At 40.6% G+C, this 14,758-nt stretch overlaps 1 protein-coding gene across 1 annotated transcript in view; it reads left to right on the top strand.

Annotated features, from left to right (window-relative positions):
* ranbp10 (RAN binding protein 10) overlaps positions 1-6,819 on the top strand; it is a 30,751-nt gene extending 23,932 nt beyond the window's left edge. Inside the window, exons 10-15 of the mRNA XM_037683344.1 lie at positions 122-329; positions 656-795; positions 878-1,023; positions 4,242-4,353; positions 5,800-5,941; positions 6,632-6,819. Of these exons, the coding sequence (XP_037539272.1) occupies positions 122-329; positions 656-795; positions 878-1,023; positions 4,242-4,353; positions 5,800-5,930 (737 nt within the window). The 3' untranslated portion in view covers positions 5,931-5,941; positions 6,632-6,819. The remainder of the gene's footprint in view (positions 1-121; positions 330-655; positions 796-877; positions 1,024-4,241; positions 4,354-5,799; positions 5,942-6,631) is intronic.
* The last annotated feature ends 7,939 nt before the right edge of the window (positions 6,820-14,758 follow it).

Genomic DNA, 14,758 nt, shown 5'->3' with positions numbered 1-14,758 from the left:
AGGTACACACACACAGTACACACCTGTACAGTGGAGGTACACACACAGTACACACCTGTACAGCAACAGAAGCCAGGTGTCACTCAGAGAGTTGTGTTTCGTTGTATTCTGTGGTGGACAGGAGCAGACAGTCCCACCTGCAGTAACAGTGTGAGTCTGTCCAACAAGTCCAAGAACCACAGCAGCAGCATGAAGTACCCGAGCGCCTCCTCCTCCTCCGCCTGCTCCTCCTCCTCTTCCTCTCCTTCCTCCATAAACTACTCAGAGTCCAACTTCTCAGACTCCACCAAGAGCCAGCCACACAGCACCAACAGCACCCAGGAGACAAGGTAGGACCCTCCTTCGGACCTGTGGACCAGGTCGTGAAGGTGGTGTGTTTGTGAGAGGTGAGCCGACAGATCTGGGCTTCACATTAAAAAACTTTATCTAAAGTTTCAGAAGCAGCAGAACATTTACTTTGTTCTCACAGTAACACACTGATACATGTTTAAGGGGTTCGAGTGATGAATGGATTAGCTGATGCCTTCTAGAAGAAGGTATCAGAAGAAGCTAAAGAAAGTCGAGACATCATCATGTTTCCTTGACGTCCAGTTTCTCTGAGCGCAGGCTTAGTTTTCTGAGCTGAAGTTTTGCTCCTTAAATCTGTTTGTCGTAGCGACAGCGAGATGGAGATCGAAGCGGAGCACTACACCAACGGCGTCGTGGAAGGCTCGACGACACGGATCATGAACGGCACGTACAAACACGAAGAAATCCTTCAGCCGGACGACAACAGCATCTGCAACGGGGTCACAGGTCAGCGCTGGTTTTAGATTTATGATGGAGTGTCTTTGGCTTCCAGCTTCAGGTCCTCACGCAGCATGTGTGTCGCCTGCAGATGAGGGTCGCAGCAGCAAACAGCTCTGCGGGGGGAACCAGGCGGCCACGGAGAGGATAATCCAGTTCGGACGGGAGCTGCAGGTGCTCAGTGAGCAGCTGTGCCGCGAGTTCGGCACCAACTCCACACACAAGAAGATGTTACAGGTCAGGAGGGACGGTTTCTTCTGGTGGGTCTCACCGAGTCAAACCTTTCCGAGGAATTAAATGTGTAAAAATCCCTTTAAGTAACTCCTAACAAATAAACACTGATTTAAAGTTTTCTGTGGATTTGAGACACTTTTTTTTCCCTCGAGTGTCACAAATTTATGTAGAAAACTCTTTTAAGTTTGTTTGTAGGGACAGTGAAGGTCTGACAAACAAGACGTTCATGTTTTCACCACCAGGGGGGCAGACGTACATCTCTGACGGGAAGATGGAGAACTTGTTCCTCTCTGACTCACTGAAAGAAAACAGAAAAACAACCGCTCACGTTGATATTCTGACTGAATTCATGTGTTTTTTTGTTTCGGAGCTGAACTCTTCGTTTAACTCTAAAATTAAAGGGGCTTTAGTTCTTCAGCTGAATGTTCATAGAGAGATGGACTTTAATAAGTCCAGCCTGGAGAATTCTTTCTTTTCTTTATTTTTATAAAAGATAGAAAAAGAAGCAGAACTAATCTGTGACCTCAGGATATTGTAAAGTCTGTTCTTTCAGGAAAAAGTGCTTTTCTTTTTGCCTCAGCTTCATTATTCACTGCGTCAGTCTGTTTATTGATCGCTCTGCTTCCAGTTTTTACTTTTTATTTTTATTTGGGCTGCCTATGTTCAGTTTTAGAAACCTTCATTCTGCAAAAACGAGTTCATGGACTCATTTTGGGTCTTCAATTTTTTTTTTTTATGAGTGAAAATTTGCTCATAAAAAATGAAGAGCAGCAGAGTTCCAATGCGAGGAATTAATATTGGACCGTTTTAACATTTTGTAGCTAGCTTTAAGAGTGAACATCGTTAGTTTTTAAAGAGAAAGTCTAAAACATTAAAACAAACTACTTTTTGAGTTTATGATTTATGCTTTCCAGTTTTCAAGTAAATATTCTTACCTGTTCATTGTGTTCCTGAGCTTCACTGTTTGCCTTGATTCGCCTTCAACTGTAATCACCTCAGCTGCATCCACTCACCAATCAACTGTCTGGATGAATCAGACCTGAGTCACAACAAGGAACTTTTCAATAGTAGCTATGTTTACATGGACATAAGTAATTGGACCAAATGGTCGTTTGGAATAAAAATGCGTCACCTCATTCGTATTATTTTTTGTTTATTCAGCGTGATCCGAAAGAATTTGTAATCAGAATGAAACGGGTGGTTTACGCCGATTCCTAACCCGAACAGTGCGCATGTAAACGCTTGATCTGTTCATTTTTTTCCGATCATGAAAAACTGACCTGACTGCGCATGTGCAACCTATGTCCTTTCTGCCTGGGTAATGCTAATAATATTAGCATGTCAGGGAAGCTAAACTGCTCGTTGAGCGACACAACATTTCTACTAGAAACTTTGAAAGAGCTCAAAACGATCTGTATTACCTGTAGCTCAGTCAGGGAGTGCAGTAACGTCTCCCGTCATTAAACCCTGTCGCTGGTCCATTTTGGGCGCTCGGCTTTGTTTACGTTCATCCCGGAAGTAAAACTTCTCACTCTGAGCATGTCAGTACTTCTATTCAGAACAAACCCGCTGCATTTTTATTTATTTATTTATTTGGTCTGGAGTGATGTCATTGATGTCATCATCAAACCATATAATATAAAAGGGGAATCTCCAAACATCATGACACCAAATACTATACGAAGGGATTTCCCAGCAGAGAAAAAAAGCCACTTTCAAAGGAAATTATAAAAGTATTATTTCTGAAGACACACCTGTTATAAAACTCTGACTTAGGATAAAAAATGTAAACAAAGACGAAGACAACAGACAAAACAGTTGGGCCTAAAATATAAAACGAATATTAATTCACGAAAGGATTTTTTTATGATACCTGCTTGTTTATCCATTACAACAAAAGGAACAAACCTGCAACTGAAACTCATCCAGCTTTATAAAACTGACACACGAGTTCCAACAAGCGGAACCGAACCGTCCTGCAGGCCCAGTGAAAGCTGCGAGTTCAAACAAAACAACGAAAATATCTTTATTTTAAGGTTGTTGGGTTATTGTAATATTTTAAGGTTGCCTATGACTCTGGAAATCAGGGAAAACCCAGAAAATGACTTAAAATTTTCAGACAGAAAAACTTAGAGTTTGACTGAACTGCTGATCAAAAGATTATCTTTGAGATTTTAACGTGTTTATGTATTAATGCTAGTATTCTAGTGTCAGTGAGTCTTGTACTGTGTGGGCTGTAGAAGCAGAACATGTATTTTTACTCACTGGCTCTGCTGGGTTTTTAGTTTCTGATGTTATACAATACAATTACTGTAATTTCTGGACTATTGAGCGCACCTGAATATAAACCGTGTCCACTAAATAAAAAAATAAATAAAATTAGTACATATATAGGCCACACTTGCCTTGAGTTTGACACATATGGTCTAGAGGCAAACTTGCGATTTGATTTGATTTACAATTCACACTGACTTTAAGTGACCACAAATACTTTGTTGCAGCCCCAGGGAGGGGGGAAATAGTTCCCCCCCCCTCCCTGGGGCTGCAACGGGGAGTGGAGAAGAGTGAATCAATAAAACCAAGTTTCATTCCACTGTGACCTGTTCAGTAATTTCATTGTTCAGATTAAAAAAAAAAAACTATCTATAGTAGTCTCATGGAGTTGCGAGGCCCCACCCCCCAAGAGAGACGTGTATTGGGCAGCTATTGGAGCGCCCGGGTGTGATGAAGCTAAACGTTTGGTGGCATGAAGCTTGTTAGCCCATCCCTCCAAATTAATCTGTAAATTAGCCGTAGCATTGTATAAGCCACAGTGTTCAAAGCGTGTGAAAAAAGTAGCGGCTTATAGTCCGGAAATTACGGTAATTATTAGGAAGGATTGCTGTGTGCACTTACGGCTACAGTCTACTTCCTGTCATCTCTGATTTTCGGAAACTAAAAAGCCAAAAGGGAGTGAAGTGTGTTTAGTGTGACTGAAATGTCTCCTGGAACTTCAGGGTTTACTCAGGGAAACCTGAGGGAATTAAATTTTTATGAACTGCTGGTAACCCTGTAGCAGAAGACTCGATGAAGTTAGAAAACGTGTTTTCTTTAAAGATGTGATTTTAATTTTAAACGAGCAGCGATGTTTTGTTCAGGTTGTAGTTTTCACGTCAGTGCAGATTGTACCGCACTGCATTGTTTAGTCTTGTTATATTTATAAAAGCATTGTGTGTGTGCAGGATGCTTTCAGCCTGCTGGCGTACTCGGACCCGTGGAACTGCCCGGTGGGCCAGCAGTTGGACCCCACGCAGAGAGAATCACTCTGCTCTGCACTCAACAGCGCCATACTGGGTAAAGAGCCAAACAAACCGCGGAATAATGTTCAACCACAGCAAAGAAAAGGAAACATTAGACCAAAAGTGTGTTTTTAGCCCACTGAAACTCAGCTTTCTGATATATGTTTGAATTTCTGTCTACTGTCTGGGCCGTGCACAGGTGTTACAAATCGTTGAGAATTGAGGGATTTATCAGCACATGCTCAGCTTTGACTTCTTTGTTCACATTTAAAAACCCCAAACTGTCAGGTGTCAGTTACCTGCAGACACACACACCCATGATGTTTCTGTAAAGACAGCACATTCAGACGTCTCAACTGTGTTATCACTTAGACTTTAACGTAGCTCAGAGACTTTTTGTTACGTTATCTTTTAATAAACCTGATTCCCTGACAGACGTGACATTAGAGTGACTTCCCAGAGCAAAGACTGAAGAGTTTAGCCTGCAGAAACACACACAAGCTGTTCATCACTGCTGGGCTTACAGAACGCCACATAACACTGGTGTTCTGCAGGCTTTGGCTTGCAGTGGCCACAGCAGGTCCAACAGCGCTGAAACAATCAGAACCAACATTAAACCAACAACATTAATCAGATGGGTATAATGTGTAACTATCGAGTATTGGAGAAGGGGTAGGATTACATAAGTTTTACTTCTTCCTACCCCTTTTCAGACATGTTAAATGGGATCTGTGTGTGTGCATGAATGTATATATATATATATATATATATATATATATATGTGTGTGTGTGTATATATATGTATATATATATATGTATGTGTGTGTGTACATGGATAGGTCAATGGTTTTGACATGTCTGGAATGAATCAGTAAAACCAAAGAGAAACTCAGCCAATCACACGTCCTGTAACCTACTTTGATCGTTAAAAGATTAAATAGATCTATGATTATTTTAAAAGTCTGAAAGGTCTGACTGCGTGTAGTACCAGACTGACTCTGTAGGGGGCACTGCTGATACTCAGGTCCTCACCAAAACCTCCGCAGAGTTCTGGCTCCACTGACGGTTAAGGAATAAAAATCTAGCTACAGCAGATTTCTGATCATTATTTTTCGTATTAAATCTACATAATATACAAATTGTACTTTTTGAACTAAAATATTGAAATTAACTCACTTTTTTTGCATATCGTCCACCTCCTCTCACCTCCTCTCAGACCTGAGTTAAAAACAAAGATCTTGTGTTGGCGCTCAAAGTAAGGGTCAAGGACGACTCTCTGCTACTACCACACCAAGTGTTTTGCTCATCAACTAAAATCAGTCGAGCTTTTTTATGCGTTTTAAAGTAGATTAGTTGTGGTGGCCATCTTGGATTGGGTTGGCCGTTGTAGATGTTTGTTCAGTTTCTTGGAGAGAAATAATCAAACGACGCTCCTGATGAGTGATGGATAAAAACGTGTCTCCTGTCCTCATCTCACTGTTTGTTTGTTTTTGTCCTCCAGAGTCCCAGAACCTGCCCAAACAGCCGCCGCTGATGCTGGCGCTTGGCCAGGCCACCGAGTGCGTTCAGCTCATGGGTCGGGTCCGCTCCGGGTCCTGCTCCTTCGCTAGAGTTGACTACTTTTTGCGCTAGCCCTCGTTCAGGTGAGCAAATCTAAAAAGGAAAATGGTTGACGCCTGCCGCCTTTCTATAGACAAAAGATGACGGCGTTGCAGCTGTTTAGGGTAAACCTTGAAAATAACGTTCGCACAAAATGTTGGTGCTCAAAGAAAGAGTTGGGGATCACTTATCAGCCACTACCACATCAAATCTAAGCTTAATATCTATTAAACCAATGGTTCCCAATCATGGTCCTTGAGGAACACCATCCTTCATGTTTTAGTTGTTTCCTCTTTTGACACATCTGATTTAAATGAATGGGTGATTAACAGGTTTCTGCAGAACACGAGCAAGTAATTAATTCACTGATTCAGGTGTGATGGAGCAAGAAAACAACTAAAACATGCAAGATGGTGTTCCTCAAGGACCAGAGTTGGGAACCACTGTATTAAACTAATGGTGGTGTTGCCATTTTTGTGGTTGCTATGGTTAATTACTTTTATACTTTTGTTTGATGTAACTGGGACCCTGTGTACACAATTTCGTTCCACCACATGTGGTGCGTATGACGAATAAAGAAACTTTGACTTAATTAGCCGTGGCAGCCATCTTGAATCAAGACAACAAATTTTTATCAGTAATTGGCGATAACGATGCATTTGTCTCCCATCGGTTCAAACACTAAATTAAAGCACAGAGAACGTGTCTTCAGGACGTCCTCTGTCTCTCTGCAGGTTAACGCTGAGCATCTTGACGGGGAGGCGTGGCCAGCTGGCTTTTGTCATGGCGGTGGCGAGGAGCGAGCATGCATCTTATTGGCCGTTGCACCGACAGAGGAGCAGAGAAGGGAGGAAGGCTTCCTATTTAATTTTAGTATTATCAAATAAAGAAATGTGTGACACTATTTAAAGATTATATTATTGTTAGTATCTAGGTTTTTTTTTTTTTAGTTATTTTCTGTCAGTTTGTTGTGCTCATCCCAAACAAAAAAAGTTTTTGTTTCTTTTGTTTTTAATGGATGGATCTGGACTCGGCGTCATCACCAATGTTGCCGTTTGTTCATCGTGTCACACGGCGGGGTGGTTTCCGTGGCGACCCTCTCACCTGTAGGCCCTTTTACCCAAACCTGACTCAGATTAAATCAGCTTTATTAAGGCTGAGGACATGACAGACCCACACCTGAGGGCGCTTTGTGGGCAGCGACTGTTACCGAGTGGAGCGCCTCATTTGTTCTGACCGTACGACAAAAAATATTCCAGGAAGTTAGAAATAATGCATAAAAAAACAACAGCTGTGTTGTGTTTCCGAGGAAAAAGTTCTACAATATTTTTCTCAGAACGAAGCAGATTATTTGCCAAAGAGCAGGATCTAAAAAAAGAAAAAAAAAGCAACTACATAATTGAAGGTCCTCGGCGGTGGCAAACGCTAACCAGGACGGAGGTGTTGGAGCCTTAATTATCCTGTAACGACCGACCAATCAGTGATGTGCTTGCAGGTGGCAGAGCTCGGCCCCGCCGCACCTACGACACCTGCCTTCAGGGCCGAGTCTAACACTATTATCATCTCGACGCCAGCATAAAGAAAGGCAGCCTAACGAGCACAGTGTGCGCACGAGGAAAAGTCAAGTCTCTTCTGGAGATTTCATTACAGCAGCCGGACCCGCAGGGCGCTCACGCAGCGTCAACTCGAATTTCAAATAAAGAGGTGAAATCATGTGACAAACAGGGAGGGCTGTAATCTGAAGGTGCACTCTGTGATGATTAAAGCGCTGCCGTTCTGCTTTCAAACCGGGCTCAGGGAGGCTGTGAAAACCCGAGGCCTTTGTTCCCGAGGGCTGCATCAAACGTGCAAAAAGACAATTCAACACAAAAGTTTCTTTGTTTTTTGTCTCGTTTTTTTAGCTGCTGCTCACTCCGAGATTTAAACAAGTTTAAAAAGTTTATGTACTTCCTGATCAGAGCTTTTTGTCCCCAATCTCCTTAAAAGTAGACTTTTTTCTCTTCAGATTTTTAATATAAACGAGCAGAGAAAGGAACTAAACGTTCCCCGTTTATTAACACCTAACACTCGTTTAAATTGAGTATTTTTGTGTTAAACGCAGATTTCCCTCACGCGTAGGAAAACTTTCATCGGAGCAGAAAGTGGATCATCGGAGACGCTCAGAAGTATAAAAAACAAGCTCATGGAAATTATTTTAACTTCCTGTCTTGTAACAGTTTTGATAAAAATAAAACTATTTTGTAAAATAAACAATGCAGGTTTTTTTTTTTTTTTTTTTGGTTTGTTTAAACTTTATTTATTTTGAAATCAGATCAGAGACGCTCTGCTGTCTGATCAGAAAAGTTCAAGCGTTTTCTAAAAGTTAAATTTTTATCGTTCTGTTTTTATCTTTAATATTAAAGAGATCTCCGACTAATTGCACACGTTGGCCTTATTATGTTCTTTCCATGTTCTGGTTAAATGTGTTTGTGGCACCTAAAAAAAACTGCGTAATTACTTCCGACGCAATGCATTCTGGGGCGATGGTGTAAATAGTGCAGTGGAGGCTAAAAAGTTGTATTGTAACAAAAAAGTTAGATTTTGAATTGATCCCTACACACAGTATATTGGCCGAAACGATCAAATGTGATCAACTTGTGATGTTTAGTACTTTAGCTCTAGAGCTAAAGCTATTAGCTCTGAGCTAACTTGAAAGCTAACGGGCTAAAGCTGAAGCATGCCCATACAAACCTCTGCCGTGCGTCCTCCGTCCACGGGGCGACATCGGACTGCGGTCAAGTGTGCGGTCCCGGTGATTAATGTGTGGTGGTGTGTGTTGCTATGTGGTCTGGGTGGAACCAAGTTTGGTTTAGGGTCTGCTCCAGAACCCCGCGACCCAAAATAAGACGATCAGCAGATGATGAATGGATGGATGTGTAACGCGACCAAAACTACATTTAAATTTGTATTATCACATAATGTATAATTAAAATATATGAGAATGTTTTGAGCTGATGCTTGTGAACAGCTCGTGACAGAAAGCGGAGCTCTGTGCAGCAGAATCTCTCTCATCAACAGCAGCTCTTCAGCCCGACTTGCTCCTCTTCATCATTTTCAGTCGAGTCATTTCTACATTCTCTGTCAACTCACTCCGGTTCAAATAAAAAAAAAAACATCACTGTCCAAAACTAACGTCCAAGTTGGACGGAGCTGCGCTTGAGAAAACTGTCTATGCCATTTACCCAGAATGCATTACTGCATAAACATGACTGTGACATTCATGTGACAATATTTTTATTTTACATTATTTTTAGTCTTGTTTTTATATTTGAAGCAACATTTGTAAAAAAAATAAAAATTTTTTTAAAATAAATCACAGGTCTTGTTCGAACTAGTCGGAGATCCCTTTAAGAGTTTCTGTATCACGATGATGAAGATAAAGATGGAAGCAGCCACCGCAATATGTTTAGAAGAGTTTTTAGTCACTGCATAAAGATTCAGAACTAAAGAGAACAACATCTAACCTGATGTCCAACATGTTCTCTTTTAAAACCAGTCAGAAAACAAAATGTCTGGATTGACTCAGATTGTTTTATCTTCTTCTGCCACAAACGTACTCTACGATCAGATCTATAAAATGCTCTGAATGAATAGTTTACTGCTCGGATTTTATGTATGACTCGACTACAAACGTGAGTCTTAGCTCAGTATCTACAAAACTAAATGACTTCTATTAATTTTTGTATCAGTGGCGTTAGCATTTTGCTAACAGACAAATACATCGAGGCAGTTATGTGGCAACAAAACAGAGAAAATAGTTCTGCAGCCCTGGTTCATGAGTTCTGGCATCATGTTGCAGACGTCATCATTTAGGCTGTGTACAGCAGCTGTTGTGTGATTGGTCAGAAGTTTGATGTGGGCGTGGTTAATGCCAAAACAGCGACGTTAAACACCGAGTTCTGCAGAACGATCTTTGTTCTTGTTCTTGCCGCCTCAAACGACATCAAGCTCAAGTCTTCCAAAAGATTTTTTGTATTGTGTCACTTTAAATGTTCCAAAGATCAGGGCTTTGTCAAAAATGTTTTATTTTATTTTATTATAAATTAATTAATTATTAAATAACAAATCAGTACAAGAGTGAAGTATTTTTAAAATCTATCATCTAGTTTATCTGTTTCACTGCCCCCTGCTGGCCATTGGCTTTGGTTTTCAGACTGAGGGGCTGCTTCCATCTGTTTTATACAATCCGTGGGCATTTAAGATTTTCAATCTTGTTTATTTTAATGACCTCAAATTTTGTGGTGAAAGTGTTTAATTAATTCACAGCTAATTGAGAAGAGCTCTGTTCAATTTAAAAGAGAGTTCACTCTGTCCACCAATCATTTAGTAACTTTTATTTTTAGACTTGTTCACTTCTCTTAAAGGCTGCTCCTGTGGTTTTATTTAAACCGTGTTCATCAGCCTGACTCCACGTCTCCATGGCCTTTGTTCTTAGTGACAGGGGTTTGATGTCAAACTTTTATTTATTGTTTTTTTTTTTTTTGCTCCGTAAAAACTAAAAACTGTTCCTCTTTTCTTACCAAATGGCTGGATGTTGTCAAACTTGTCGATCTGTCTTGAAAAAGTCATGTAGATCCTCACTGAAGTGTGCATTTTTGTTCACGAGAGGATTTCAGCGCTGAAGTTTTCTTGTTTCCTGTTTTTTGAACCCTTCAGGATGAGTCACTCCTTCATCAGTAAAACATCTTCTGTTACAAACTGACGCATCAACCTGTTACTCACCTAGAAAGTGTTTCGGTTGTCTTCACTGTTTGGGCCTTTCCTGTTCAGACGGCACTGATTTTAAGGACAGGAAGGACGTGGAATGTCCAAACGAGTCCTCCAGTGTTGTGCAAGTTTCCTCCTGGGAGGCCACAGAAACCGAATCTGACAAACGACGTCTGTCACGAGTTTAATTTCTGATTTTGACTTTTGAGTTTTAGTAGGAAATGACATCTGTGACTTGAGTTCCCCTCTGCTTAGCATAACTTTGAAAACCTTTAAAACAATTTAAAAAACGGAAAAATAAGAATAATAAAATAAAAAAAAATTATTGGAAACATGTTTAAAAAAGAAATATTGTATTCTGTTTAATTTTGACAGAATTATTTTTATTAAAATACATCCATTAGCAAATTAATGACTCCCTGTTTTTATTTGTTTTTTGTATTTTCAGAGTTAAACAAGTCAATTGGGGGGGGGGGGGGGGGGGTGTCTGAATGAATGAACCTCATTGCCATCAGCAGATGTTGGCAGGGATCATTAAGGTTTGGAACTTGGCATATACACAAGTCCAGTTTTTATTTTTAAATTCGTCCTGGATCATCTGATCCCGAGCTTAGTGTCGGACCATATCACTGCTTGAGTTCACCTTCAGTACATCACTCCCGTTGCAGAAGTTTAATTCTGTGTACATGTTTACACAATGTTACTGCTGGATAAAACAATCCTGTGAGATGATGAGTTTGTCGGTTCTGATTGCACCACGACTTCAGAACCGACCCACACATGCCATTTCCTGTGTAAACGCTGCATGTGACGTCACGTCTTCTTCTTCAGTACCGTGAACTGCTCACCCTGGAGTCTGACTGAGGTCACATTTAAATTATAAATTGAACCACCTTGAAAATAAACCATAACTGACCATCGAGCTGCAGTGTGAACGAAGCTTTGGAGACTATTTGTCAACTTACCAAACATGAATTCAGACAAGTGACGTCTTCTGTTTCCGGTGTTATTTGAAATGATGATGGATCGTATTACATATTTTTTTGGACTATAAGGCGGAATATCAACGAACGGGTCTGTTTTCATACATAAGTCTCACTGTTGATTTTTGAGAAAATTAAAGGATTTTAAGTGCGCCTTACAGTCCGAAGAATACGATACTCTTCTCCATGTGTAATGGGTTCTTCTGTGGGCCCATTCCCCATCCCAAAGCTCCCAGTCCTCCTGCAGCAACTCCCCAGCTGGAGTTGGAGCAGGAGATGTTCCCCGGCTGCGTCCCGACCGCAAATGAATCAAACAAACCGCCACTGAGATGCTCTTCACCAGAACCAGGATGGCTGAGCTGACAGTTTGCAGTTAGTTTAATTTCACCTCACATCCTGTTTGACTTGTTTTACGACATCAGACAGCAGAGGGCGGAAAGAGGCAGCAGACCTCAGAAACAGAACCATGTAGACACAAACGGACCAAGGTTTCAGTTCAATCCAGGTTTAAACTCCATCCGTCGTTTTAAAAACAAGCATCAAAAACTCTGACCAAGATGTTTTACCAAACTTGTATTCATTTTTTTTACAATCTTACGTTTTGTCTCCCTGCGAGACGTGTTGCGGCTGTGAAATCTGTAAAAGTTTAACAGTCTTTCAGAGGATAGGTCAAGGCCGGGCAGGCAGTGGGTGGAACAGACTAAAACATGGAAATAAGATGAATTTTCACTTTTGTGTCCCAGCTAAAAATAAGAACAACGCTGGAGAGAGAAACTGAGAATGGACAGAGATAACAGGTAAAACGAGGAGGGGAAATAATGAGGAATTAAATTAAAGATGAAGCAAAAAAAAGAGCAAAACAATGAGAGACGGTAAAACCTAAGAAGAAAGGATTGATGGAAACGACAAATTGAAGGAAAGAAAAATATAAAAAGACGCAACGAGGGAATAAAAATATGAAAAATGCAGGATTTCAAACACAGTTCTGTGAAAACAAACATTGTTTGCAATGGATGGTAGTGAAATTTGATGTTTGCAGCCTTGGAACCGCCTGAGGGGGCGATATAAAAGGTCTAAAGTGGATGATGGGTTGGAGGGGGGTTAAAAACAAGCAGTAAACAATCAACGCCTCATTACTTCACTCCCACATGTGCAGCTCCAAAAGCGTTCTGAAGTTTGAATCCCAGCTGAGCATCACGAAGGAACGTACTGGTCATCAGGAGGTCAGAGGTCACAAAGCCCCCCCCCCCCCCCCCACACACACACACACAATTCAGACTCAGCCATCCTGCCCGAGGCGAAGCTCGGATGTTTTCCAACGATGTCCTCACGACTCCACGATACCGTTGGCTTTCCCCAGGGCCAGGGCGAAACCTGCGGCGAGGTCGCTACGACGCAACATCCGTCTCTATGGCAACCGGTTGCAGCGTTCTCAGAGGGCGGACGGGGTTGTAAATATCACAACACCCACTCTGTATCGCCCAGACACTGTGATGCATATTCATAGTCACATGCAAGTCATTAGAGATGTGTTTTATTAGTTCGTCCATCCATCCATCCATCCATCCATCCAACTAAACAGTAATTACTCTGAGGCCAGTGGAAGGATGCAGCCCCCGCCTGCTCTCAGCTAGATTGTAATGGCTTCATAAGCGCTGCTGATTGAATTGATTGCTGCAGTTGGAGTCTGGCTGAGATGTACAATGGGGTGGAATATTCACACTAATCAGCTCTCGCGAACGGACCGCAGGCTTTGTGTTTGCTTCAGGTACAGGTGAGCATGTACACAAATCATAAACAAGTGACAGCAAAGTCGGGCACAGACCAGAACTTTTACACGCTGCAGTTCGGTCACGTCCGCACAAGCAAATTTACCGTTTTTACAAAAGTTTTTATTTCTACATTTATCCAGAACAAATATGAGAAAAACATGAACAAGATGAAATAGAGAAATAAGAACACTGTGTACAATTTATTCAAGGAATAACTTTTATTTAATTAAAAGGACACTTTGGAGCAATGCACAAATTAAAAATATTTATAAATTGCAGCTGAAAATTAGTTTTAAAGATAACTGCAACATCACACAGAGCAAAAACATTAAGTACTCAAATTGCTTATTCTTTAATAAGAAGTGTGTGTGGGGATGGTAAAATGAGACATTTATGATGCATAAAACTAGCAAAACAAAGTGAGGATTGAAAGAAACCATCTTACACTGTAAAAAAATTTTTAATAAAACTGGAATTTATGGTAAACGCTTTTCCCATTTAAACTACTATGACCATATATGAAGCAGTATGCTACCTTCTTTAAACTAAATATCACACTGAGAACTGTTCTACATTTATAATAAATTAATATATATAAACCTAATGAACAATCTTAATACGTTAACAAGAACAGCAGTTTTCTGTGAAAATAAGCGCAATGCAACTGTAAAATGTTGCATCCTAAAATAGTTGCCACGGCAAGCGAACTGGCAGAAAAGATTTGGCAATTGACAGATGGACTTCCTGACAGCCTGGGATCAAACCCACAGCCTCAGGATTACGAGACCGTGGCATTGACCACCGAGCTATCGTGGCCCAACCCAGTGCAAAAGTAAAATATGTCACGATATTTTATTTAAAACTTAGCAGTTATCTACCGGCAGCTGAAGTTCACAGATTTTTACCATTAAAACGTGTATGATAGAACAATAAAGGAATTAAAAACATTACAGTAAAAGAGCTGCAGCTGTGATTGCCAGAATGCGACTGTAGAATATCACATACTATATATATATATATAATTTTATTTATTTATTTATTTTTTACAGTTAGCGTCACCGCTGAAAACTGTTCTTTGGTTTCAGTAAACTGTAAGAAAATGGTAATTTGAACAATAATACCGTAAATCTACTAAGTCAGTTAAAAAAAAATACCCACAAAGCTGCTGTTGAACATATTACAACATTTTATATACAACTTCAAATGTACAGGACTGTACCAACAGCTCCGGCTACCAAAATGTTACCTTAGAAGCTGCAATGACCACAAAAGACGCCAATCCCTGTACGGTAAAATACCGGCAGCTCCGGTTGTTTGAATTTTACACGAAAACTTAAGACAACAAAGTATGAGAGTACAA

The sequence above is a fragment of the Nematolebias whitei genome, chromosome 10 (assembly GCF_014905685.2).
Source record: "Nematolebias whitei isolate Nwh7 chromosome 10, NemWhi1, whole genome shotgun sequence".
Lineage (NCBI taxonomy): Eukaryota > Metazoa > Chordata > Actinopteri > Cyprinodontiformes > Rivulidae > Nematolebias > Nematolebias whitei.
Note: the sequence above shows the minus strand (reverse complement) of the source record. Positions and strands in the feature narration are given on the sequence as shown.